General features: G+C 41.8%; 1 protein-coding gene across 7 annotated transcripts in view; it reads left to right on the top strand.

The window, feature by feature from the left end:
* The first annotated feature begins 1,259 nt into the window (after positions 1 to 1,259).
* Positions 1,260 to 25,851, top strand: part of LOC133996953 (ephrin type-A receptor 7-like) — a 110,240-nt gene continuing 85,648 nt past the window's right edge. For all 7 annotated transcript variants that reach the window (XM_062436468.1, XM_062436469.1, XM_062436465.1 and 4 more), the window contains exon 1: positions 1,260 to 1,881. In XM_062436468.1, the coding sequence (XP_062292452.1) occupies positions 1,275 to 1,881 (607 nt within the window). In that variant the 5' untranslated portion in view covers positions 1,260 to 1,274. The remainder of the gene's footprint in view (positions 1,882 to 25,851) is intronic.

The following is a 25,851-nucleotide window of genomic DNA, read 5'->3' as shown; positions in this document are numbered from 1 at the left end:
CACATTACCATTGCAGATAATCCATTTTCACTGTCTGGTTGTCTGTGTGTGTGTGTGTGTGTCTGTGTGTGTGTGTCTGTGTGTGTGTCTGTGTGTCTGTGTATGTGTGAGAGACGGAGAAATTCACATTTGGTGCTCAGTTCACTTTCAATTCTGTCAAGTCAGAGTGTCTCAGTTGTGATCATTCATCTCTTGGACAAATAAAGTTTTTCACAGTTTTTCTTCATACTTGCTCCCTGAAAGTAAATCAAAGTAGGCGGCTCTACTGCTCCTGGTGAATGGTTTTATTTAGAAGAAAGGCAGCAGTTACTTTAAATTTTACCCTAATTTCTTTTTGTGCCGCAGTTCACATAAAACAACTTTTGTCAGCGGATGTACCAGTAATGATCAATTATTCATATCACTGATTAGAGAAAACCCCTGTATTTCCAGAGAAGCTCAGTCAAGGCCAACATACCACATACTATATACATGTTTTCACTTGACCACTTAGATTTTGTAAGGATGATTCCTCTGCTAAAGACCTCAGAAAAAGACCTCAGATTAATCTTGCTGTATCTTTTTTTTTTTTTTTCTGAGCTATTTCTCAGGAATGCAGCAGCAGGGTGTAGGCGAAGATATTTAACAAACATTCCACTGAAATGCCATTACTGTTAGTGCCAAAGGCGGCTGAGATCAAAAGAAACTGGCTAGAAAGTAAATTAAAGTCTGACCCATAGTTGCAAACGCAGCACTCGAGGCTCATGTGATGACTGAGGATGTACAGTTTGTCTTTTTATCTGTGACGCTATCAGAGAAACTGAGAGCCAAGGTTTTTTTTCGTTTTTTTTCCAGACACCCACACATCAGATGTCATTAGGCTGTTAACCTGAACTGACTGTTTTCTTTCTTTCTTTTCTTTGTCATTATCTGTTTTGCCTCCCCCTACCTCACATTACATTTTCTTTCTTTTCACTGCCTCATCTTCATCACTTTACTCCCTGCTGTCTCATCCTACATGTTTTCAACTATACAATCATCTTCCTTCCCTTTATTTTGTTTTTTTTACCACCACCACCATCACACTCTCCCTGTTATCCTCCTCTTTCCTCTTATGCTATGGTGCCATTCCTCCTGTCATCCTCTTCGCTGCACCTCCTCATTTGCTTCTATTTGTTGTCCCTCTCCCCTCCTTTTTGTCTCTCCCCACCTTACCCCTCTCTCTCCAGTGGGAGGAGATAAGTGGTGTAGATGAGAAGTACAAGCCTATCCGGACGTACCAGGTGTGCAACGTGATGGAGCCCACGCAGCAGAACAATTGGCTACAGACTGGCTGGGTGGCACGCCGAGGTGGTCAACGCATCTTTGTGGAGCTCCAGTTCACACTTCGGGACTGCAACAGCATCCCTGGTGTAGCAGGTACCTGTAAGGAGACCTTCAACCTCCTCTACGTTGAGTCAGACAGGGACCTAGGTGGTATCACTCGAGAGGACCGCTACATAAAGATTGACACCATCGCCGCTGATGAGAGCTTCACACAGGGTGACCTGGGTGAGAGGAAGATGAAGCTGAACACGGAGGTGCGCGAGATCGGCCACCTCAACCGTAAGGGCTTCCACCTGGCCTTCCAGGACGTCGGCGCCTGCGTGGCGCTTGTGGCCGTGCGGGTCTACTACAAACGTTGCCTCGCAACCGTCCAGAACCTGGCAGTCTTCCCCGACACAGTGGCTGAGGCAGCCTTCGCCACGTTGGTAGAGGTGCGCGGCACCTGCGTCAACAACTCTGAGGTTGACACAGATAGCCCTCCCAGGATGCATTGCAGTGCCGAGGGGGAATGGCTGGTGCCCATTGGGAAGTGCAGCTGCAGCGCCGGCTACGAGGAGGGACACAGCAGCTGTGAAGGTAGGAAATGGATAAATAGACAGTGGGGATGCATGGTTAGATGAAAGCAGACAGAAAGCAAAGAGAGAACAAAAAGAACAAGGGAGGGGACTGTGTAACGAAGGGAGGGAAACAAAACGATGAAGAACAAAGCAGAAATGGTTGTAAAGCAGATGTGAAATTAGAGGGAGGTGTAGTCATGACTTGACTACATCAGGAACTATTGATGTCTAACTATTTAAAGCCCAAACATTTTTATGAGAACAATGTGAAACTGTGATGTCTGCTTCAGGAAATATAGAACTACTGAAAACAATCTCCATTTTTTCCATCTGACCTAATAGTTGTCTGTTTTTGAGCACTGAGAACCTGACTCTGCAACTAATTTTAACTTGTGTTAACAGTTCAGATTGTCAGAAATTTGGAAAATCATTGAAAAAAGACAATAAAACAAACTGCTACTGTATAATCATGAGAAAAAAAAATCTTCTTGAAACAGGTTGATTTTAATGGGAGAAATTCTGATTGAACACGCGTGGGGGGGGGGGTCATTTGTTTTAAGATTTTTTGGGATTTATCAATGTTTGGTGGTGAAACATAAGAAATGGAAATGGTGTTAAAAGGTGTACAAGGAGGATATGGAGGGACATTTTAAATAAGAAGTAATGTTAATGATGAGGGATGATGAGAGGACAGGTGAATAGAAAAGAGGGAAGGAGATGGCAGGAATGAAATGATGATCCATATGAGAAGAGACACAAGAGATGTGAAGATGTGATAGAGATACTGTTAACAGTGAACGACAGTAAGAATAACTGTGTTGGAGCACTGAATGAATAGAGTAATCAAAAAGAAAGCACTGGTGTTGAGAGAAAGTGAAGTTTGCTTTTTTTATTTCTTTCTTTCTCATTCAATTTCAATCCATGCCTGTTGATAATGACATCAATGGTGAGGGCTTCAATTTATCAGTCACGTTACCTTATTTCATGTGTACATCCAAAAAGTGTTGTCACACATATTTACATGTGAAGCATGATGTGTGAACCGTAAGGCTGAACGGTCTGAGCGGCCTAGCGTGTATGAGTGTGAAATCAATGATTCATGTACTCTTTCTTCCGTTGTACACACACACCCACTCACACACACACACACACACACACACACACACACACACACACACACACACACACACACACACACACACACACACACATACTCACATGAAGCATTGTCAGTGTAAAACCGGCGGGTGGCGTAGGGTGATGCATTCTGACGTAAACAGAGACGGACAGTATTCAAATCTTTTGTCACAATCTATTGCTCATACGACAGCAGCAGTTTGATTGCCTGACTGTTACTGTTAGCTTTCACACCCCATCTTGCATTGTTGTGCAATACCATGTGGGTGTTGTACTCAGTTGACAGCAGACTGTGTTCATTATAATGGAAGGGTGATATTGTAGGAGTGCTGAAATCCTTGTAGGGTGTTGATGCTGTTCTGCTTTATTGTTGCAATAGATTTTTGTTATTGGAAGTTGTTTTTCTAGCAATGGTGTGTTCTCATGAATGTGATTTGTAATTTATATTTATAATCTCTGTGGATTGTCATATAGTCGTGGTGGAGTCACATGAAGTGTCCTCCATAACCCAAACATCCTCGATTAAGACCTATAGTGACCAGCAAGTGGCGACCCAGGCAGGATTGTGAGATTTGGAATCCTGTAGTTATGAGCCAGCATATGATGCGGTGCATGCTAGATTCAGTCACCGCGCTTTTGGAACAAGGCAGGAAGAGCTCTGTGGTAGCTGCACGACTAAGCAGCTCTATTTAGGATCCATTCTGCTCACCCCACATGGAGAACGAGCTATAAAAAGTGCCCTGAAAATATACTGCCTCTAACATCCTGACTGGATTACCATGTCCAGAGGGATTGACACACGCTGTCAGAAACACATAAATTACCTCAAAAGCTGACATCCACTCTGAAGTCAACCATCACCTGAGCTCTGCCAGTGGAGACTATGCCAATTTCAGGAAAAGCCTTTAAAGACCAAGCCCCAAAAAAACTTTTCTCCAGAGCCATTGTACTTTCTCCCTGCTGTATGGAGCATAGTCATGGACAACCTACAGCAGGCACCCGAGAGCGCTGGCACAGCACCAAAGATCCTTACAAAAGATTCTGAAGATCAGCTGGGAGGACAGATGCACCAACTTAAGCATTCTGGAGAAAGCCAGCATGATCAGCATCACCACCAACTCTGAAGGACAGGATATGCCAACCCCATGTCCAACACACTCCTCCCCAAATATATTCTTTACTCCCAGTTGAAGGAAAATCACCAAGCCCCTGGCAGCAAAAAGAAAAAAACATTTTAAAAACAATATCAAGACCAGTCTGAAGAAATTCTTATCACACTGAGCAACTAGGAGCAGATTGCACTGGACAGGTGCTCCTAGAAGAAATCTGTGCAGGAAATAACTGCACGTCATGAAATGGAACTCCGCTGTGCTGCAGACGACAGCACATCAAGGAGAGAGAGAAAAAGGCTCCACCACCACCAACCACCATCACTCTCCCCTGCCCACACTGCACCAAAGTATGTCAATCACGGATTGGCCTCTACAGCCATCTGAAGACCCATGAGTACCCATATCCAACAGAGAGGACAGTCATACTTGCTTCGAGTGACCACCAGCGACAATGAGTTATAATTAAAACAAACACAGGCAAGGAAATGGCAGACCACTCTCCTGCTGATACAGTAATTAGTTTTATTTAATTGAGAAATTGAGGATCAGGAAGCGCAAGAATTAAAGACAATAAAGAGGCAAGAATAAGATTTGAGAATATGAACTTAAAGAGAAATACATTAAGTGCCCTTGGAGTGAGAGGAGGAAAGAGGAGTTGGTAATGGGAATGAAGTGGGGTGGAAGAGAGGGCTGATGGCAGATGTAGAACAATAGAGATGAAAGCTTTGGATAAAAAATGTTGGATTGCATGAATATGGTATTTTCAGAAGTAGGACAGAGGTGGAAAACAAGTGGGTTAAGGGTTGGGGGGCAAACAATTGAGAAGGCTGGAAAAGTGAATATGGCAGAGGAAAAAAGTAAAGTTCCTATTGCTCATCTTTCTCTTTTAAGCTATACGTATTCTCAATTTACACAGAGAAGCTAAGAGGAACTGCAAAGGTGCTGCAGCTCTGGTTATTTAATGCTATTCTGCTTGTTTTCTGAAGAAAACACAGTTCAGATTTTTTAGATACACAACATACAATTGGAGTGAAAATGGAAAAAGTGTCAGTAAAAAAGTTGGTAGAAGCGGCTATGTTGAAGTCATGCAGAACATTTGCTCTGTTGCAGAATTTCTCGTTCTTCGGTATTATAAGTGTTTGACAGTTGGAGATAAGTGCAGCTCACTGATATTGGCAATTTGTCTGTGTGCAAATAAAGTATGTGTTGCTTGACCTGCTTTTTGTAATTACCACAATGCTTTGTCTCCAATAAAAGCTGGTCTGAGGACAATAAAATCTGACGGACACTGTGACACTGAGAACAGAGTAATTATGAGCTACGAGCATTGTCAGGTAATATGGCAAAGGCATGGATGAGCACAGAGAAATGAGGCATTTTCTAACAATGACAAAATAATTCAAAAGTATTGAAGGAAAAGGAGTAAAGGGATATGACAGGTCAGGCATATTGCCAAAGAAACAGGCAGACAAAGATGGCGAAGTTACCACACCAATGAAGAACAAGATCTCATATGTAAATATATACACACACACACATACACACACACACATCCCCTGTAGTACCTAATTTCTCAGTTCAGCTGTAATGGTATGAATATGCAGCAACAACCCCGACATCTCCCACTGCACCAGAGCTATTGATCAGCCATAATGCTCCACTAAACTGAGGAATTGCTCTGGGACTGCTCATACACACATATAGAATGGACACACTTATTCAGCGGACACACATAGTTAGGTTTATTTCATTTAGAGTGTGTGTGTGTGTGTGTGTGTGTGTGTGTGTGTGTGTGTGTGTGTGTGTGTGTGTGTGTGTGTGTGTGTGTGTGTGTGTGTGTGTGTGTGTGTGTGTGTGTGTGTGTGTGTGTGTGTGTGTGTGTGTGTGTGTGTGTATGTGTGTGTATGTGTGGGAGAGACACACTGGGTTGCTGTATGCCTGAGAGACATAGATAGTGTGATAACAGCTGTGAGAATAAAGAAATGTATGGCTCACCATCACGCCTGTGTATGTGTGCATGGAGGACATGCATGACTGACTGCTATGAAACCTAATATGATAAATGCAAAGCAGGCAATCACTGCATTGCACAACCATAATGTTAAACAAGTGTGTGTGTGTGTGTGTGTCTGTGTGTGTGTGTGTGTGTGTGTGTGGTGTTTGTGTACATTAGTGCAGGTTCTGTAAATATGTCTTATTTACTCCTGGGTCTAATTGTGTAACTGAGTGAGTGCAAATGCACTAAGTGTCTCAGTGCAGGTCAATAATATTGAGTAGCCAGTGAGCAGCTACTGATAATGGTGTAAGCAGATAGTGTTGTGCAGGAGAGAAGAGGATTATTACCACACGCAATGTACCAGTAACATCTGTCACAGGCAACACTGGATTATTTCAGATTATAATATATGTAGTTTTCATAAGGTACGCTTAACCTTCTGTTATTTTAATGCTGATAGAAATACTTACTAAATTGCCAAAATGAGGCAGACTAATGTTGTTGTGCATATTTGTGTGCTATAGTGTCTGGAAAAGCTACTCATCTATATATATATATATTTTTTATTTTTATTTTTTTTATTTTTTTTATTAAGCATGCTGGGCTATGGTTCAGGGGAAGAATTCAGCAATCAAAGTAAAGATTTCAACTTTTTGCATACTTCTATAGTAGCAAAGCACTGACACTTATATAGACAATCAAGTCAGTACTATTGGAAGGGCATCGACAAATATGCACATAACTTAACATGCGTTTTAACCACAATTTGTTCTAAATAAGTAATAGTATAACAACATATGAAATGTGAAAGAGAGTGAAGTTTGTAGGACACATTGGAAAATGCAGAAACACACATGAAGTTAGACTGATGCCCCTAAATCCATTGCTCGGTTGTAAGTTGGGAGGCTTTCCCATTTCCCTTTCCCATGGGATGGTATAATATGTTAGTTATTGTCAAGGTTATTCATTGCTTATGTAATGTATATTTTAATATATATATGTTATTTTCGTAAAAACATGTATGAAGACACAAGTACAAATTTAAATCCACTTTGGATTAATAAAAAACACAAAACTATACTTGAATGGAATGAATAGAGCAAGTCCTGGTGCCATGAACGGATGAGAAACACTTAATCCAATAATTGCTCAGAAGACTGGAAGTACTGTGGTGGCACTTGACCAGCTTCTAGATATGAATGTGCACTGCGAGTGTAAATGTGGAGGAGACATTATTGAAAATTAGCATATTAGCTCAGTCAGCTTTCTCTTAAAGGTGTACAAGCAAAAAAAAAAAAAACAGGTTTACAAAAAAAGCACACAGACCAGTTAGAAGTGGTGTACTGTAGTGTTGAACCATCCTACTGTCAGCAAGACCCACATGTGCACACACAGCATTGTTACTATATGTCGTGAACCTGCATGCATTCACAAATTTGCACTACTTGTACTTGCAGTGATGAGTGCACACATGTTCTCCAATCTCATTATGAAATGCCACCAGCATGAATAGACCAAGGGAAAATAAATTATGTAATAATTCACCTTGCAAATGCTGCGCTTCATGTGCATGTGTATTTGTGTGTTTTTGTGTGTGTTTCTGTCACACTCATGAGCTCCATCCTGTTCTAATTAAAGCAGGCTGCTCTTTCTATATAATTACTGAGTGTGCCGCATGCCTTCAGCAGATTCTCTTATTATCTCTGTTGTTTGCTGCTCCACAATCCGGCTCCAGGCGCATTCACCACCCTGCTATTCCTTCCTATTGCTCTCCTTCCCTCTGTAATTTACTACACGCCTTCCTTCTCCTCCCCTTTCCCCCTCTCACTTTTTTATTTTTCCCTCACCCGTTTACCCCCCATGCACTTCCAATGTTGCCAAAGAAGTACGCACTTAATTTCTTTCCCACTGATCTCAGTGGTGCTTCACGACTTCCTCTCACACGTCTGTTAGTTTGCTTTCTTTCTCACCTTCTCTACCTCCTCTTTCTCCTTTTTCCCCCCACCGTTCGTCTCTCCCTTTTTCTCCTTTGTCCTTAATTCCCTCTGTTTTTCAATATTCCTCTGTAACATGAGGTTTCTGTCTATCCACCAGTCTCTCGCTGGCCCCTGTTGGGACCATGTGGCAGGGTGAGATGGGGTGAGGCAGGGTGACTCAGGTTAACAGGCTGAAATCTGCTGGAGAAGCTTGGGGATTTATCTGATGTGTGTGCGTGTGTGCATTCGTGTGGGCTCAAGAGTTGGCACCAGTGCCCGATCATATGTTTCTGAAGTCACTCCCTCTGTTGCACTCATCTTCCCCTCTGTCTGTTGTCACTTCTTGTCATGTCCTCATCAACCCTCCAACTCTTTTTGTCTCAGGCAGAAGTCTCTTCATATTTTTGCTTTCACTTTTATTTTTTTCCGTTTTTCTTTCCCTGCTTCCCTCCAACTGATTTTTGCCTTTTATACAAAATCTCCCTCTCAAAACCATTATCACTTACCATCCCACTCTCCCTCTGCAGCGTTTGACTCTTCTTTCATTCAACTTTTCTCTTTTATCACACTTTTTTTTTACCCCATCTCTTTATACCAGCTCTCCTTGGCTCTGTGTCACCCCAGCCCATCTGGTCCTTCTCCCTCCTCCCATCCGTCTCCATTTCTCTTTTCTCCAGCCACGTCATCCGCTAATGTTAGTCATCTCTCTCTCCAGCTTTTCATGTTAAATAATTCACATTCTCCAGGGAGAAAGACAAATGTGTTCTTTTGAGCTCAGGATCTGATGTATTTATTTAGCCGGCCAGCCATACAACAAGTGGGCAAACAGCAGGCGCACAAATACAGACTACTAACAAACATTCCCTCGCACTAATATAAATGAACTAACATTGCCATGAAACGTACATGCACATACGTGGGTGTGCTCACAGAAAACAGGACCATTTTAATGTCCGTTGATTATAAAGTATGTGTGCTGGTGGGAGGCCAAGTATTCACCATCAACCCCCTCTGCCTTCCTTTACCTATAGGGAGACTGATGGAAGGAAATAAAGGAAGGAGAAAAAAAAAGCAGGGCATTATGAGTATGGAAAGAGATGAAAATGTTTGGGGGTGGGGGGGTGGGCAGGAGATAGGAAGAGGAATACACTGCATTGCAGAAATGAGCTACAGACTTCTCGTGGTTGCTCTGTTAGTTGCTCTGCATAAGAGTTGAATGCATAAAATATGAGTTGTAAAAACTGAGGACACATTTACACACAGTGGCAGAGAGATGTGGAGAGATGACAGAGTGGAATAAGAAAAAAAACAGGAATAGGATGGATAATGTAAAAGTGGGAAGAGGGAGGACAATGCATGTGGAGGAAAAGCAGGAAGAAAAGAGTGATGGATGACAGTAAAGATGAGGCGGTGAAAAGCTTAAAACAGTGAAAGTTAAGGGAAAAAGTGGACATTGAAGGAAGAAAGAAAAGTGGGAGGGGTAGTATAAGAAGCAATTGCAGAGAGAAAAAGACGAGAATTTTGCCAACAGGCACAGTCAGTTAGAAGATGGAATAAACCTGCAAATTACAACATGTTACTGCCGTCCTTCCTTTCTGCCTCGTCTTACCACTTTCAATCTTCCACACCAGACTCATGAATTAAATACGGCCGACATGAATGCATCAAAGTTAGAAAAGGTTGGCATCCGACTTAATCATGTTGCTAACACACAACATGACAGTCTCATTTCTCTATGCCTCGCTCATGACCACCGAACTGAATCAAACATTCGAGTAAGGAGGAAAATATCCTTGAATAAAAACTTTTGGATTTGTAAGTAAGTGCCAGGTATGATGTTAGTAAGGCATACAAATACATTATTAAGACAAATAAGCTTTCATGTTGTGCTTGTTCTGTGTTACCCTTTTTTTTTTTTTTTTTTTAAGCATTTCTTTACTACATAATCACTCTAGGACCATGGCGGTATTGCCAAAGGACTATATAATACTCTTGGCTTCAGCTGTGGATGTTACTTACTGTAGGAGTTAAAGAGCTCATGATTAAATTATCAGGTAAACACCCCAAATCTGTTGTAAGAAATGGAAAATATCTCCCTGTGGGGAAACTCTGTTTCAATGAGTAGAGATTACCAGCACAGCTATTAAGTGCAGCACTATTCTCTCTGCTCCCAGGGAGAATATTTACTTGACTGTCTGAGGAGCATGTTATTTACACATAATGGGATTGTGCAAGTTATGTTTTTGGCTGCAACTAATGATTGCTGTTATTATTGAATAATTATTATTATTATTATTGATTATTTTCTCGATTAATTGATTAGATGGTTGGTCTATAAAATGTCCAAAAAACATAAACAATGCTGATCATTGTTTCTGAAAAGCCCAGATATTCAGCTATAATAAAAACCAGAAAAAAATCACATTGAAGAAGCTGGAATGTCTCAAGTAATCGATGATCGTAATAGGTGATGATTCATTTTCTGTTATTCAACTAATCATTGCAGTTCTTAATTTTATTCAGTTTACTTCCCAAGCTACTGTAAATCAAACCTGTTGGGTTATCTGAAAAATGAATTCCCACAAAGCTGGAACCAAGGCTGTGTTTCTAAGCTCATGAAAGGTTTTGCACATTTGTGGTTTTCACAGCACAGCAGCAAAAAATCTAAAGAGAGCAACTTCAGGCCTCACCAAAATAGAGACGGATTTGAAAAGTAGAAATATGAAACATACAGTAAGATCTGACATTCAAGTCAGTTGTAACAGCAGTTGAGCTCCGTAGATACTGCAACAAACAGGAAACACTACTTTGGAAATTACTGGAACTATTAATAATAAATCAAGATAAAATGCATAAATTATTTAGAGATGCTATATGCAATTACTTGTTTACAAAAAGGATATTTAATATGTCAAATGACCACTGCCTCCGAGGGCTGTGCACAATTGTGATTTTGGGCAACAGTTGCAAAGAAGGTGCAGATTGTGATTCCCACTCTGACACACAAAGGTTAGGTGGGGACAAGCTGCTCAACCTGAAGATGAATTATGAAGTCTTGATTATGTCAGACTGTAATTCTCTGTGTCCTGAAGTGACATAGCAGAGGGATGCTGGTACTCAAGACAGCTCGCCTGTGTTCCTGTGTGTTATGTAAGGAGATAAATAAACAACAAGTTTATTGTCTTTGGTTCCAGGGAACAAAACAGGAAGGTTTGGGATTACAGACATAAAAATATGTGCAGACAAGCACACGCTTGCTGGTACCTGGCTGCTGTTCTTGCACTTCCCTCCTCCTCTGTTGAAAATGATACATCGCAGGTGAGAAGGCAGTGTGTATAGCAATTGCCCTGCTGTCCACAATCACCTCTTTCCATCCCCATTCAACCTCCACTAATAACTTTCCATCTGTTCAAAATTGATGTGGGATCAGTGTATAGATCTGTCTGCCCCCACTTAACCCCAGTGAAACATACTTTTTCTGTCGAAATGGCCAAAAGACGGCAAGCACAGCCATGCATGCTACTTAGAAAGTAAGTATTGACAGGAATGGCATTAAAGTGATAATTATTTTTAACATACTGGTCTCAGTGCAGTGATAGAGCTGAAATAATTTAAAATATCTTAAATGTATCTAGAAGCGCAAAGTCAAAGGTGAGAATTGCAGAATTAGTCATTTTGTTCCTCATTGAAGCAGCTTTACCAGCTCCATTAGTGATGGGGAGCTCTCATTTATTTCTACTTTTTGGTTTGTTCAAATATTGATGTCACATGAATATCAAAACGGCATTGCAAATATTGACAGTCGTCAATGTATGAACATACCTGGATATCGTATTCCAAGTTGTGGCCCTGTTCAATCCAATGAAAGTGGCTCCCCAGGTACATATTATGCACTAAAAAAGTTGTTTTTTAGTCAATAGAGCTTGTTTGTTACACCCCATTTACACCTTCTATCTGATATCAAAAAAGCCAATTTTCGGCACACAGCCTGGCAACTGCAACACCATATCTACACAGAAAGTGCAGCGTGAGCGGCATGTTTACCGGGGCAGTAGCAGTAGTGAGTGCTGTTTGTATGTCTGCATTGAAGGCGTTCAGGTACAGCGTTGCTTGTTAGTCATGCACGTTTCAGAAGCGCAAAGAGGCCAATACAAAGTCACTTTAGTTACGTGCGTAAAACAGAGGAAAATATATAGATAGATTGTAAAAATGCTCTCCGAATTGCAGTTATGTGCACACTTACATGACCTGTGTGTAGCTGTACGAATTAAAATAGGAGCAAATCTGTTCTGAGACACATGTGTGAGATGGATGACTGAAAAACACAGCTGAGACACGTTCAGTATAGACAGGTGTAATACTTAAACAGCAGTTCTTTAAAATATCCTATTAAATCGATGACGATGATTAATTAACAAATATCCTAAAATGGCTAAAGCTCTGTTTTTCTTTTTTCTCATATATTCCAAGCACATGAGCTTGAGAGTAAGTCTTTGCAGTTGTCATTTATTTTGATCAGAAACCGTGGATATCACAAGGTTTAACCACATTTTTGTGCGTTCATGCAAAGGTTTACGTGTGTATTCACATGTGATTGGTTGTGATGCCTTCCCTGTTTGGTGCTGCTTTGTGTATGTGGCTTTGTGAGTGTCTGTGTGTCTGTGTGTTTGTGTGTGTATGCCGGCTGTTGTCTCTGTATTCACAGCTCGGCTGAGGGGCCTGCCGTGAGGACAGAGTGCTTGTGCCCCTGGCTGCACAGTGAGCCTGGCATGCCAGCTTGTGCCAGCTTGGCTTTCCATCCCCCTGCCTTCCTCATTTTGTTATCATTTGTCATCACCCTCCCCCCCTCCCTCACACACCATACACACCGACACACACACACACACACACACACACACACACACCCCAAATCCCAATGAAAATGGATGGTATTTTAGAGGGGCGCCTGTGCTTTTGTGCTCCATATCCTCCCACCTATGTGCACGCACACAAATGTGCATATGGATGTAAATGTACACCAGATTTTTCTTGGACACGTGCATTTGCGTATCCTCACACTCTATGCAGGTCATGCATGCTCACGTGCATGTACAGATACAAACAACATCACTTAAGCGTGCTCAAACTTGGGCTTACTCTCTCTCCCTCACAGGCTCATGTGTGTTATTTGTCCATAACCCACTCCATCTGTTTTTGTCTTTACCACTCAACACACACACACACACACACACACGCACACACACGCACACACACGCACACACACACGCGCACACACACACACACACACACACACACACACACACACACACACACACACACACACACACACACATACACACTCATTGTTTTGTTGTGTAATCACGAGTTCCATGAACACCTGTAGTCCTCACACTGACTAGACAACCCATAATCCCCTTGGACAGGCTCATTAGCACTAAAAGCACTCACACATCACTGAGCAAAAAACATTAAAACATAAATCTAAACATACACTTAGGATGGATCTTATTTTATATTCTGTTTGAAATGACAGGGATTTTGTGTACACATTCTAGAAATAATCGTCTCATGCTCTCTTTACACACTTGGCGCATCTCATGGTCTTTCTCTCCCTCTCTCTCTCTCTCTCTCTCTCTCTCTCTCTCTCTCTCACGGTTGGGCGCAGTGTGAAGTGATTGGCATCCTGAGGCGAGTGTTATGGGTGACATTTCCACTGTGCTGTGGTATAGAGGTCTCCTGCAGAGCTTCTGGTCCACTGGCACACTGAGAGATTTAGGAAGGGGGGGTGCAGGGGTGGAGAGATAGAGAGGGAGAGAGAGAATAAACACATTTGCATGCATGTGGACGGAGACACATTCAAAATCAGACCCTTAAAACTACTGACTAACCCTAACCATCATTTCTTAATTTAATCCTTTACCCTGATCCATGCATTATCTACTTGGCCTAAATCTGAGTCCCAGCCTTTGACCTTAGCAAACACAGTTCCTAACACATGACGAGATCATATAAGGGGTAAAAACCTAAATAATTGCTTTGTACTCAAACTGGATCTCTCAAAAACAGCAAACCAGGAATGCTTGCACACAATCACAGAAATTAAGAAATGACACCTTAAATGACTCTTTTCCCTCCTGGCTTGATGAGGTTTAATTTCTTGTGATGTCCTCAGACCACTGAGCAACAAAGAGGAAAACTGGTCACGTGATCTGAATAGAGGATAAGATCTTTTATAGAAATGTCTCTAAAGGTTATAAAAACATAAAAAAACACTGCCTGTGCTTCATCTCTCGTGTTCTGATTTTGTGTACTTTTATAGGCTTTTTTTTTTTCTCCCAAGTTTCAGCCATCACAGCTGAGTGGTGAAGCTAATGCGGGAAGTGTCTGTAACTGCCATTCCTATAACGGTTTCTAAATGGAGAAACAAGGTAGTGAAATCGGGTCAAAACTATGTTGATACTTTTGATATATTTCTATCAGCAGGAAACTGTTAATAGATCTTTCTCCACAAGATGTCAGGACATCCTCCACTTCTAAACTTCCAAACTTGGATCTTGGGATCCCCCCCCCCCCCCAGACTGTAGATGATGTAAAAACCATGCATTATTATCTGTCCTTTTGTCCTTTTGTAATCTTTTTTAATATTTCAATATATTACCCTGCTAAATTTAGCTCTTGTAGGTATCAAGCGCTAGACTTTCCCTTTTTTCTTGCTTTCTCTCTCTCTCTCTCTCACTGTCTCTCTCTTTGTGTTGTGTTATTTGCCATCCAGAACAATGTAAATCTACTGTTGAATTAGTTATTTTCCCTCCCTATCATCCATCACACAGGACACACCGAGAGGGCGGAGGGCGGAACTGTGAGAGCCTGTGTGGTGCAGTGAACCATTGCTGTGTGTGCACAGATTGAAAAATCAGACACAGGAAAACTCACATGTTCACACAGGCCTGCTCATGTACATTTTTACAAGGCAACACACACACACAAAGCATGAGAATTTATCGGCTGACCAGCTCAAGCACAGCATACATGTGTAGACACAGGCTGTACGTTACAGTGTTTATGCCAAATGTAAGTTTGCTTGGATCTGTGACTGTGTTTAGTGCAGTGAGCTGATTCTTTGTGCCCATAATGCATAATGCAGTATATAATACCTGGATGGAAACAAACACACATACATGTTTGTTCACATAGAAATCAACGTTTCTACTCATTACACATTTGAAACTCATTCACATGATGTGTGTGTGTGTGTGTGTGTGTGTGTGTGTGTGTGTGTGTGTGTGTGTGTGTGTGTGTGTGTGTGTGTGTGTGTGTGTGTGTGTGTGTGTGTGTGTGTGTGTGTGTGTGTGTGTGTGTGTGTGTGTGTGTGTGTGTGTGTGTGTGTGTGTGTGTGTGTGTGTGTGTGTGTGTGTGTGTGCCTTTGTGTGTGTTTGTATAAGCACACTTTTGCTTGGCTCCTGGTTTGTACTTTACTGTTGTATATACTTTTGTGACTGTGTTGTTTTTGGCACTGAGAAACCACACACACCAAATCAATCGTGTGCATGTCATGTAGTTTTAACCGGCCCTGCTGGCGGTGATGGATGGTGTATTTATGAAGCCTCTTTCCGTGCTCTGGATCAAGGACTGCAAGCATCATCCAGTCCGACAGAGAGTAGGACAGGTGGATCAAGGGGATGACAGAGGCAAGGATGGAGGGAAGGAGAAAGGATGGATGGCTGGAGGGAAGGTGGAGACAGCAGAATGGAGGGATTTAAGGATGGAAAGAGAGAGTCTGGGGGTGTGGAATGAGAGAAACAGGGCCGCCTGCTTGGAGGGAAGGTCATAGTCAGCAGGGTGGGTTGGAGTCCTGCTGAGTCGGGGACACGTCACACAAACACACACACATACACATACACACACAGTTGGGTCATTTTTTAAACTGAAAATAGTCTCATGTTCTATGTTGGTTGCTGATAAGCATTAGTTACCTTTTCAACATCTTTCTTTAACACGTCTTTAATAAAAGGAAGAAGACATGAGGCGTCAGCTTCTTGTAAGGGTGTGTGATAGATATTTATTGTCTCTCTTGCGTACCGATGAACTTGACAGCTCATACCTTCAGCGTTTACTGTCCTAATGCATGCACATGCTCGCGCACACATCCACACACATGCAAGCAGCCTTGCCACTCGCTGTTTTTATTTGTCCTTCCCCCGTGTTGTCTCATCTAGCCAGCCTCATCCATCCCGTGTCGTTATTCTCATTTGGCACAAGGATAAATCTCGTCCCAATTTATGAGACAGCAATTGTAAGCCAGATAGAAGTAGATAGAGCAGCAGTGAACTATTAGATGGAAAGAAAGATAGGGCAGAGGAGAGACAGACGGTATAAACAAGCAGACTAGCTGCTAAATAGAAAGATGAATAGGCAGGCAGGGAGACTGCAAGACAGACACATTTACTAGCTGTTAGATAGTAAGACAAACATTTGGAATGGCAGGTTGGACACTGAATGGAAGCAGATTGAGGTTTTAGTTGTACAACTTTATCTCAAAGTAGATCTGCTCTGGAAGCTGAAATAATTGAAATTGGTTGTGGTGAACCTCCATTTGTAGACCCCAAAATCAGTCTGTTACATATTTTTGTGTTTATTAGGTAGGATATAGTAGGGAGATGACAAAAGGGAAGAGAGGAAGTATGAAATGCAACAAAGGACTCTAGCTGAATTGGACTATTGGACCACATGGTAAGCGCCACCTTAAACCACTGTTGCGCCAAGACCCATGGCCCATGACAGAGCTGAGATATGAAAGTGGTAAATACATTTGAATGTTTAATGTTTTGTACTTTCCAACATAACTACTTTTTTCAATTATTCATGGTGATGGAATTGACCCTACAGTAGATATCCCAGTGGGATCGAATGCACCACTACCATAAATGAGGGGAGTGGCAGAAGTTGTTTCTTAAAATAAAGCACATTATTTAAGATAAATGTCCTCTGTTATCAGTCATGCACAATACAATCTACTTTTGCTGAGCTTGCTGTGCTAATTATACCTTTTATAACAGTTAACTTTAAATGTGTTTAATCATTATGTGATATATCCTTAGGGAATTTTCCGAATGACAGAAAGCAAGTTATAGCTCTTAATAATAAAAATGATTTAAGCACACCTAGTGTTTAGTCAATAATTGATGGTGCTCTCTATTCCCTCAGTCCCATTTGTTAATTTTTAAAGAAATCGACCACTCCTTCAGGAATCGGTCTGCACTGATACTCTTGATGCCTTTCTGTCTGTCTGCCAACCTGCCCTGCTGTCATGGAGGTGATGTCCTCTATCAGGATAGGACGAATTGAGCTGGCCCCCGGGGCTGCCTGAGGGGACACTGCTGACTGTTCCTATACCGTCTTCAGTCGCTGTCATCCGCAGAAACAGCTCTGCCAGCACATCTTATTTAACCAACAGGGTAGATTACACTCAAGGATAGTTTACACTAAATGTCAGTGAAGAGAATTGAGTACATGTTTTATTGCTATACAAATAAAGAGTAATTAATTTCTTTTTAAAGGGGCAGTCATTTCTAAATAATAATCCTGATTACAGGGAAGGTAGAGACTTGGAAAAGTTTATGCTTGTATTCTTATTGTAGTTGCTTGCTGTCATTTCCAACTATAGAAATACATACAGAAGTGTTTGCATGTTTATCTGAACTGCTGTGTACTGACTAAAATACTCTCTGGGCACAATTAGTACTAAATGACATAGCCCTGTCCAGGAACCTTGGGAAATTATGGGAGCATGTGCAATAGCATTACCAACAAGTGCAGGAAATATGCTCACAGCCAGATTGAGTCACTGGTCCTTGCTGAACTTTGTCTGGTGACTCTGGTACTTCTGGTAATAGCATACTATACTGTAACATTTAGCAAATATGTGTCTCAAAGCGCAGACAGTTTTATTGTCATTCGTTATGCGTGTACTGGTATTTGTGTGTGCGCGCGTGTGTGTGCGCGCGTGTGTGTCTTGAGGGAGTCGTGTTAGTGGCAAGCCTGCTTTGGCGTCCCCTCCATCTGTGTGCTTTGTGCGATGGTTCCCCAGAGGCCCTTACACACTCTCTGATGGCGCATCAGAAGCCTCCACCTATAAACACTAGCATCAATAACTGCTCTCTCTCTCTCTCTCTCTCTCTCTCTCTCTCTCTCTCTCTCTCTCTCTCTCTCTCTCTCTCTCTCTCTCTCTTTCTCTTTCTTGCTCTCTCTCTCTCTCTCTCTCTCGTCGCTGGCTGACTGTTGTTTATATGGCTGTAAAATTCAATTAGGCTGCAGGGGAGCGGGCCGGCCTGCATTACTGCCTGCCAGGGTGACATTTCATTTGCAATGAATCATGGGCCAGAGGAGGACTGGGCCGGCGAGCAAAACAACACTTCTCCTCCTGTCTGTCCCCTTCTTTTTCTTCTCTTTTTTCCCCCCATCTCTCTCTGTACTTCTTCACTTACTTTATACCCTCGCCCTATTCCTCCGGTGCATAAACCCTCCGCTTCTATTTCTCTCCGTGAGTTGTGTTGCTGAGAAAGCCTCCAGTACTAACTCTTGTTTACTGTCTGCTTTCCATGTGAATGTGGTTGTGTATTCATCACATCTTTTATGTTCTCATTTCTTGCCATTCTCTCACTTAGTTTGTCTCGGCCTCTGTGTGTTTGCCTCTCTTTCTGTTACTTGCAGCTCCCATCAATCTTTTATCAAGACTCCAAGACCCCACCTTCTTTCTGTGATTCTTCCCCTCCAGTTTTGCCTTCCAGTTAAAAAGAACCACAGTTTTTACATTTCATGATCTTTTTTTTCTTGCTTCTCGTGCTTCTCTCAAACACTCTAGCACTCTAGCTGTTTCGGGTCTCTCCCCAGGACCTCAACTTTTCGGGTCCAACTCAGCTCCATCCAAAATCCCTTAAACAAACGAAAATGTCTCATCAAATCTTAACACGCATTTCTTTGCCTGACTCAAACTGTCAGGCCCCTACCACTGCAGAAACGGTTCGAGTGAAGACTGTTTTGCTTTTGGAACATGAAAAATAATTAAATGTGAAATTCTGTAAGAGCCCATGAGAGTGACGGATTTAGGGAGTTTTACGCCCGTGCCATGTGAGTATGCTGACTGCATTACTATTTAAAGAAATTCTGTTTAAGACCACAGAGAAAACTGTGAGATGAGAAATTGCCTTCTAGTGCTCATTAAGGCGATGTAAACAGAGTAGAGTGAATGGGATGGCATTGAGAAAAGTATGCCGTAAAACTTTAAATGAATGCATTAACTGCCTCTCTGATTACACAGTGAAGGGGATTCTACATAAATTGAGGATAAACTGTGAATAATCGAATGCAACGACATCCACGCTGAGGAGGTATTAGTCTCGCCTTTGGAAGCCTGCTTTTGAAAACATACCAGTGGCCTTGTAGTTTTGAATTCAATCTACCACTCATTTTTGGTTCTTGCCTGTAATTCAGGGAAACCCAGTGTACACTATTAATAATGCATGATAAGTGCTCTGAATTTAGCTCTGGTTTGTTCTTTTGTTCTCTCCTTGTGTACAAAGTACGAGTGTTTTTAGTTTGTTTGTGTGAGTGAGGATAGTATTTATTTGCATGTTTGTATTTGTGAGCCTTTGTGCATCTGCATACATATTGTCATTCTGTAGCAGAGTTTGTGTTTAGAAGGGCTGCAAAAATCAGCAGTCTGTTGCAGTCAATTTTGCAATCAGTTTTTTAGTCAGAAAGGTGCCAGAATACAGTGAAAGAAAATGTCCATCAGAATTTCCTAGATCTTAAAGTGAGGTTTTCAAATTGTTTGTTTTTGTCTGAGCTTTACCAACACCCAAATATAATCAAATGACCAAAATATAAAGCAGAGAAAGGCAGCAAATCTTCATTTTTGAGAAGCTTGAACTGGTGAATGTTTGGCCATCATTGCTATTAATAATACTATTGTAAATTAATTTATGAGTGTAGCAACACTGCTTAAATAAAGTTATATGGGACACTCACACAGATCTAACAAATCAATCCGTGTTAACTGTCCTTCTTAATATCCATCACAGTTTACAGATTGACTTTCTGGCTCACCTTTGACCTCTTACATCTGCAGTAGTTGTGCAGTTTTCCTGTGCAACAAGCAGTTATTACAAACACCTTGGTTGTACTCACTTTCTGTTTTACCTCCAGCTTCAATAGTTTAAATCACCTGGCAAAACTGCTGGAATTTTCCTCTCTGAATTAACCACCTATTTAAAATTGTTGTTCATTCATTTTCTGACTAATCGACTGTGTTGCTAATAGTGAGTAACAGCGTACTGAGATAACCTGTCACTCCAGTCCTACCAAACAATATGATCACTTATATCTGAGTCTTTGTGTGTTTGCAGCCCTAGCGGTTCTACTGGTGTGTGTGGAAAAAACAATGTTTGCATGTCTTGTCTCAATACTATGATTATCAGTTCTTATAAGACGCTAAGCTCTGTCTTGAACACTTTATGCTCCTATAAAACTGTCCAGTATCCTGTTTACCAGCCATGTGGCACAGGAATGGCTGAGAGTTCAGGTTGCTGGGGGATTCAGATGGAGGCGGTACATTTATAGCAGTAGGCAGTGTAGTGGGAGGAGAGGGAGGGGGGGGCATTACTCCATGTGACACTTCCGATAAGGCCAGCTCAGGGAACAAACAGTAAATTCTTCGCCCTCTCCCACAATGCATTACAGTTCAGCGGGAGAGAGTTTCTGCTGACCTTCAGGTGTCAGTATTTGCATGTTATCAGGCAGGTGTGTGTGTGTGTGTATACTTGTGTTTGCGCATGTATGATTGTTCTCTGAACTCTGCCAGCTTAAAAAAAAAAAAATCTCATTTTATATTCTGTTTGAGATGCTCCATGCAGATTGCTTTTATAATGCAGTTATCATCATGACACATACACATTCATACACAGAAACACACACTTGTACACATGCAGGCAATTTTGCACTCTAGATTATTCTCTCTTCACTTCTATCTCTGTTTCTCCCTCACACATACAGACACACACATGCACACACACGCACACTAAATGTCCACAGTGAGTTTGTCCCCGCCCCCAGTTTAGGGATGAGCCCCGTAGGGAAGGTGATCTTTATTTAAATCCAGTTGTCTGTGCTCACTCCTAATCTCCTCCCTCAGAAAGAAGGGATTTCTCTGCTCTGCTCACTGATGTGATTTACACCAGGAGGGGGAGGGAACGGATGGAGGGATGAAGGGATGGTGGTAAAAGTGAGTGATGGGAGATGGATAGGATGTCGGAAAATGTTATCCGTCTTTGAAAAAGGCTGTGAACATAAAGGGAAAAGACTGCAAATGAAAGATCACAGGGTTTAAAAAATACACTGGGAGAGAATACTACACTGTTTTGCCTTTCTGGTGCTGTCTAACCTTAGGTGTATATGGTGAGTGTATATGACATTGTGAACTTCCATCTCCACATTAATACTTTGTGCATTAAAAGTCAAATGCTTTCTTCTCAGAGTCAATCAAAATGGAATATGCAGACATCATACACCTATTATATGAAACAGCGCAGTTAACCATTTATAGTGATAACAGATGTTGATTCAGGAAAAAAACAGATCTGTTGCAATATCACATAAAAAGATCTTTCTAAACGTCTCATATAAACAGTGTTAGAACATGTATGACATTGCTCACATGCCAAATAATGATATTTTGAAAAGCCTGAAATGTGTATATGACATGCCAAGGTAAAATATTCAGTGTCTTTGCCAAAAACCTGCTTCAAAGAGTATGAAGAGCTTTTTGAAATTTGCTATTTAGAGCATGAAACCAAAGTTAATTTACAAGATATGTCATACATTTCTACTTTTATCTCACCGTTTACTTTGTTTGTGTGTTTGTGCAGTGTTGTATGGATAGGATCTGACAGTTATGCCCACCTAGAGGATATTCCTGCATGCATGTGTTCTGCAGCTCTAATTAAAGTTTGACTGGCACTCTAGGTGACACGCAGCATGTTCTCCGCTCTGCATTGCCCAAGCATTCTGCATGGTCAAACAGCATTATAGAGATAATTCCTATTACTCCTACCACACTAACTGTTCGCCCCCTTGAGTCTCCTTTCAACTCATTTTCTCTCTCTCACTCTCTCTCTCTCTCTTTCAAACGCTTTCTCGCCCCTTTGCCAACTTTGTCCCTGTCTTCGCCCAGTCTTCTTCACCCTTCAGCCGTTCTTTCTCAAAGACAAAAAGTTTTCCACCCCTGTCAGAGGGATTGGATCGATCCATCCTCAGACCTCCTGCCAGCGTCCCCGACCGCTGGGCCGAACCATTAAACTCTGCATGGAGGGATTACGCCTTGTTCCTCTCTGTATTCCCCTTGACTTGTCTTCTCCTGCTTCGCTATTGCTCCCCCATCCCTCTAACTGACACTCTGATACCTACTGAATCTCTTTGCCTTGCTCTCCTTCGTTTGCACTTGCTCCTTTCCTTTGATCGATACCGTTGCTTCCTCTCCACTTTTCTCCCCGCTTGTCTGGGCATCTCCCAGGCCCCCTTGTCCTTCAGCTGTGGTGTGTGTTCATATATGTGTATTTGTTTGTCCGATGCCCTCCCTGCTACTCACAGGAGGAAGATGCCAATTAGTGCACGGGCACAGGATAGTTTGGCTGCAAGCTGCTGTGCCTGTCTGCTCCATATGACAACTCATTGTACAGTAAACAGCAACAAACATACACAACACAACAAAAAACTTTGCAGAAATGTGTGTGTGTGTGTGTGTGTGTATATGTGTGTGTGTGTATGTGTGTGTATATGTGTGTGTGTTTCAGTGTGTAAATTTGACACTGCGGCCCAGAAAAGCCCACCCCCCGATAGGGCGAGTCAATACACAGTGTGAGAAAGGCAATAACCCCTGGTGGCAAACCTCTTATCTCTCATCTCTTTTTCCCTCTTTATCTCTCTCTTTCTGTCTCTTTATCCTTCTGTCTCTCTCTCTCTCTCTCTCTCTCTCTCTCTCTCTCTCTCTCTCTCTCTCTCTCTCTCTCTCTCTCTCTCTCTCTCTCTCTCTCTCTCTCTCTCTCTCTACTCCACTCTCTCTCGTTCTCTCTCTCTCTGCACTTCCACTCGTGTGTGTCTTTGACCCAGAGGACGCCTCATAAACACCCCTGGTAAGAGGAACCAAACAAAACAAACAAAGTGTAGAGAAAGAAAAAAAGAAAAAGAACAAATCAATAAAGAAGAGAACACAATAGGTTGACATGGCCGAGCTGTCTGGAGAGTTTGTGTGTGTGAGTAAGAAAGAGAGTCTGAAAGAGAGCATCTTGTCAAATGCTGTTTGAGTCCACGGCGATGTGCTGTTACCTCTCGATCACAGGCATCGACGGGTCTGACAAATGACATCACAGATCATGCACAAATGCAAGCACACACATACTATACATACAGATAAAGGGATTTTCTTTGACCAGTCCATAAGTCCTTGCATCATTCTCTCTGTCTTTACACGCTGTTGACTCCCCTTGTCTATTTGTGTGCATGTGTGGGAGTTTGTGTGTGTGTATGGTGGTGTAGGATTTGTGTTTTCCTCTAAACCTGCAGAACTCTCAATTCCTGCTGCCCTGTTCCCCAGAGACACATTTGTCACTTTGTCATTTGTCATTCTAGAGTCCCCATGGCTGGCTAGCTCCAGTGTACGTGTGAGTGTGTGAGTGTGTTAGTGTGTGGGTGTGTGTGTGTGTGCGTGTGTGTGTGTAGGCTTGTGCGTTCTGCTGGACATGACACAGCTGCAGCCCTCATAACTTCACACCTCGCCCCTCTCTTCTCCTCACATAATCGCCCTCTCCACAGTTCCCCCTCTTCACTCTTCTCTAGGCCTGCCAACAATCCTGTTTTTCCCGGCTTTTTCCCATATATTCACTCCCTCTCCCAGTGTGCTCCCGTTTTGTTTTTCCACCCAGGAAACCCCCCTTAATTTGCATGGCCCAGCACTTACATTCTAAATAATTGTCCAACGTGGATCCATAAGTTTTGTACATTTATTTTACATTACCAAGTTGCCAGATATATAAAACACAATTTACACACACAGTCAATACAATTTCAACCTATCTGTCACCACAATCCACCTAGAGGGGCATGTGCACAGCTGCTCTCTGCAAAGGCAGTCTCTCTTCCTGTCTTCTGTCCTCCTCCCTCTGCTGCTGATTTTATTCACTGCTGCAGGTACCACTGGTTTGTCTTAGACAGCAGCTGAGACAAAAAGTTAACAAGAATTTGCCAAATTTAAGAGACATGGCAAACTCAAAAGAATAGTTTGGCTACATAGAGACAGTTTTCTGTTTATTAGCTTAACCAGTGCGCTGTGGTTGTGTAAGACATACTGCCATCGGATGGGACACTGCAGGCAACGCCGATGAAAATATCACTTTTCTAAATTTTATGCGTATTGAGCAGGTAGTTTGATAAAGTATTTCATCATGAGTAAAAGTATTTCTACTCTTGATGGTTTTGTTGCACTTGTAGGAACAAGCGTTGTTGTCGTCAGCTTGAGTTAAACATTATCTTTCACTTCATCCACCCCGGCTGAAAAAAAACTTTTTGAAACCTAAATGTCGGCAGCTACGCTCTTCATGCTTGCTGTCCTCTCCACCATCTACTGTATAACTTCCTCACTCTCTAGATGTCTCCTACACTGCAGGACTGTATAGTTTTCTTCTCAAGTCCCTTTCATGCTCATAATCATGCATAATAGTCTTTCTTCGATTCTAGCTATAATTGGCCCGTTTGCAGTCGCCTGAAGTACCCCATGGGTTTTCAGCATGGAGTGAAATGCAACGACAGGCCTGTAAATCTTTCTGCAAATTTGCACCATCAGTTCTGCCTAGTGTGTCAGCTCACCACAGTTCTAAAAAGCTAACATATATTCTAATGTATGCAGTCTGGTATCTGACCATGTAGTTTTAGTGTTTGTTGCATTTTTCAACAAACAGTTAGCTTGGAAGGATTTTGCATCCAAGCCATTAGAATCGAGATCAATGGGAAATCATTTGTGCTGCTAACAATATGTAAATATATGTTTGTCTTGATGAAATTCAACAGCAGTGTCTCTTGCTGGGAACATCGTCTGTTATCTCTGAATTATCCACAGACTTTGCTGTTTTCCTTCAGACTACTTTCTATTGAAGAAATAGCCCCATGACATTTTATTTACCTCCTTTGTATTTGGGACGGCAGCAGAAATCCTACAGAAGTAGCATTACATCTCAAAAACTGGGCAAATAAAACCAAAGTTATCTGCATGGCTCTCTTCATGTAGTAGCAGTTAACACACTTCTAATAAAAGTGGAAGTCTAGATATTGTCTTTGACGTTTTTACTAGTAGCAACTGTGAAACAGTGAGAACACTGCTGAACAACACATTCAATGGTAGTAATTACAAATTTAGAAGAAATGTAAGAAACCATAAACAAACCAACCAAACTGATTGCTCAAAGTTCTCTAAACAGTATAGACTAGCTGGCAAATTAGTATTCACTCAGGAAGAAATAAAGCATCACCAAATAAGTTAACCCACCGCATTAGCAAGATGTTAGACATTAGACCAAGACAGCTATTATAATGTAAATTAACAACCACAAAACGACTGTAATAAAATAGTACCTCCAATAAAAGAGTAATGCTCCAGCAAGCAGATTTGGATAGTGGATAAAAAATGCCTGACAATATGTGCTTGTCCACAGATCTAACAAAAG

This window comes from Scomber scombrus, chromosome 16, assembly GCF_963691925.1.
Source record: "Scomber scombrus chromosome 16, fScoSco1.1, whole genome shotgun sequence".
Taxonomy (NCBI): Eukaryota; Metazoa; Chordata; class Actinopteri; order Scombriformes; family Scombridae; genus Scomber; species Scomber scombrus.
The sequence above is the reverse complement of the archived record's forward strand: the minus strand, read 5'-3'. Positions and strand labels throughout refer to the sequence as shown.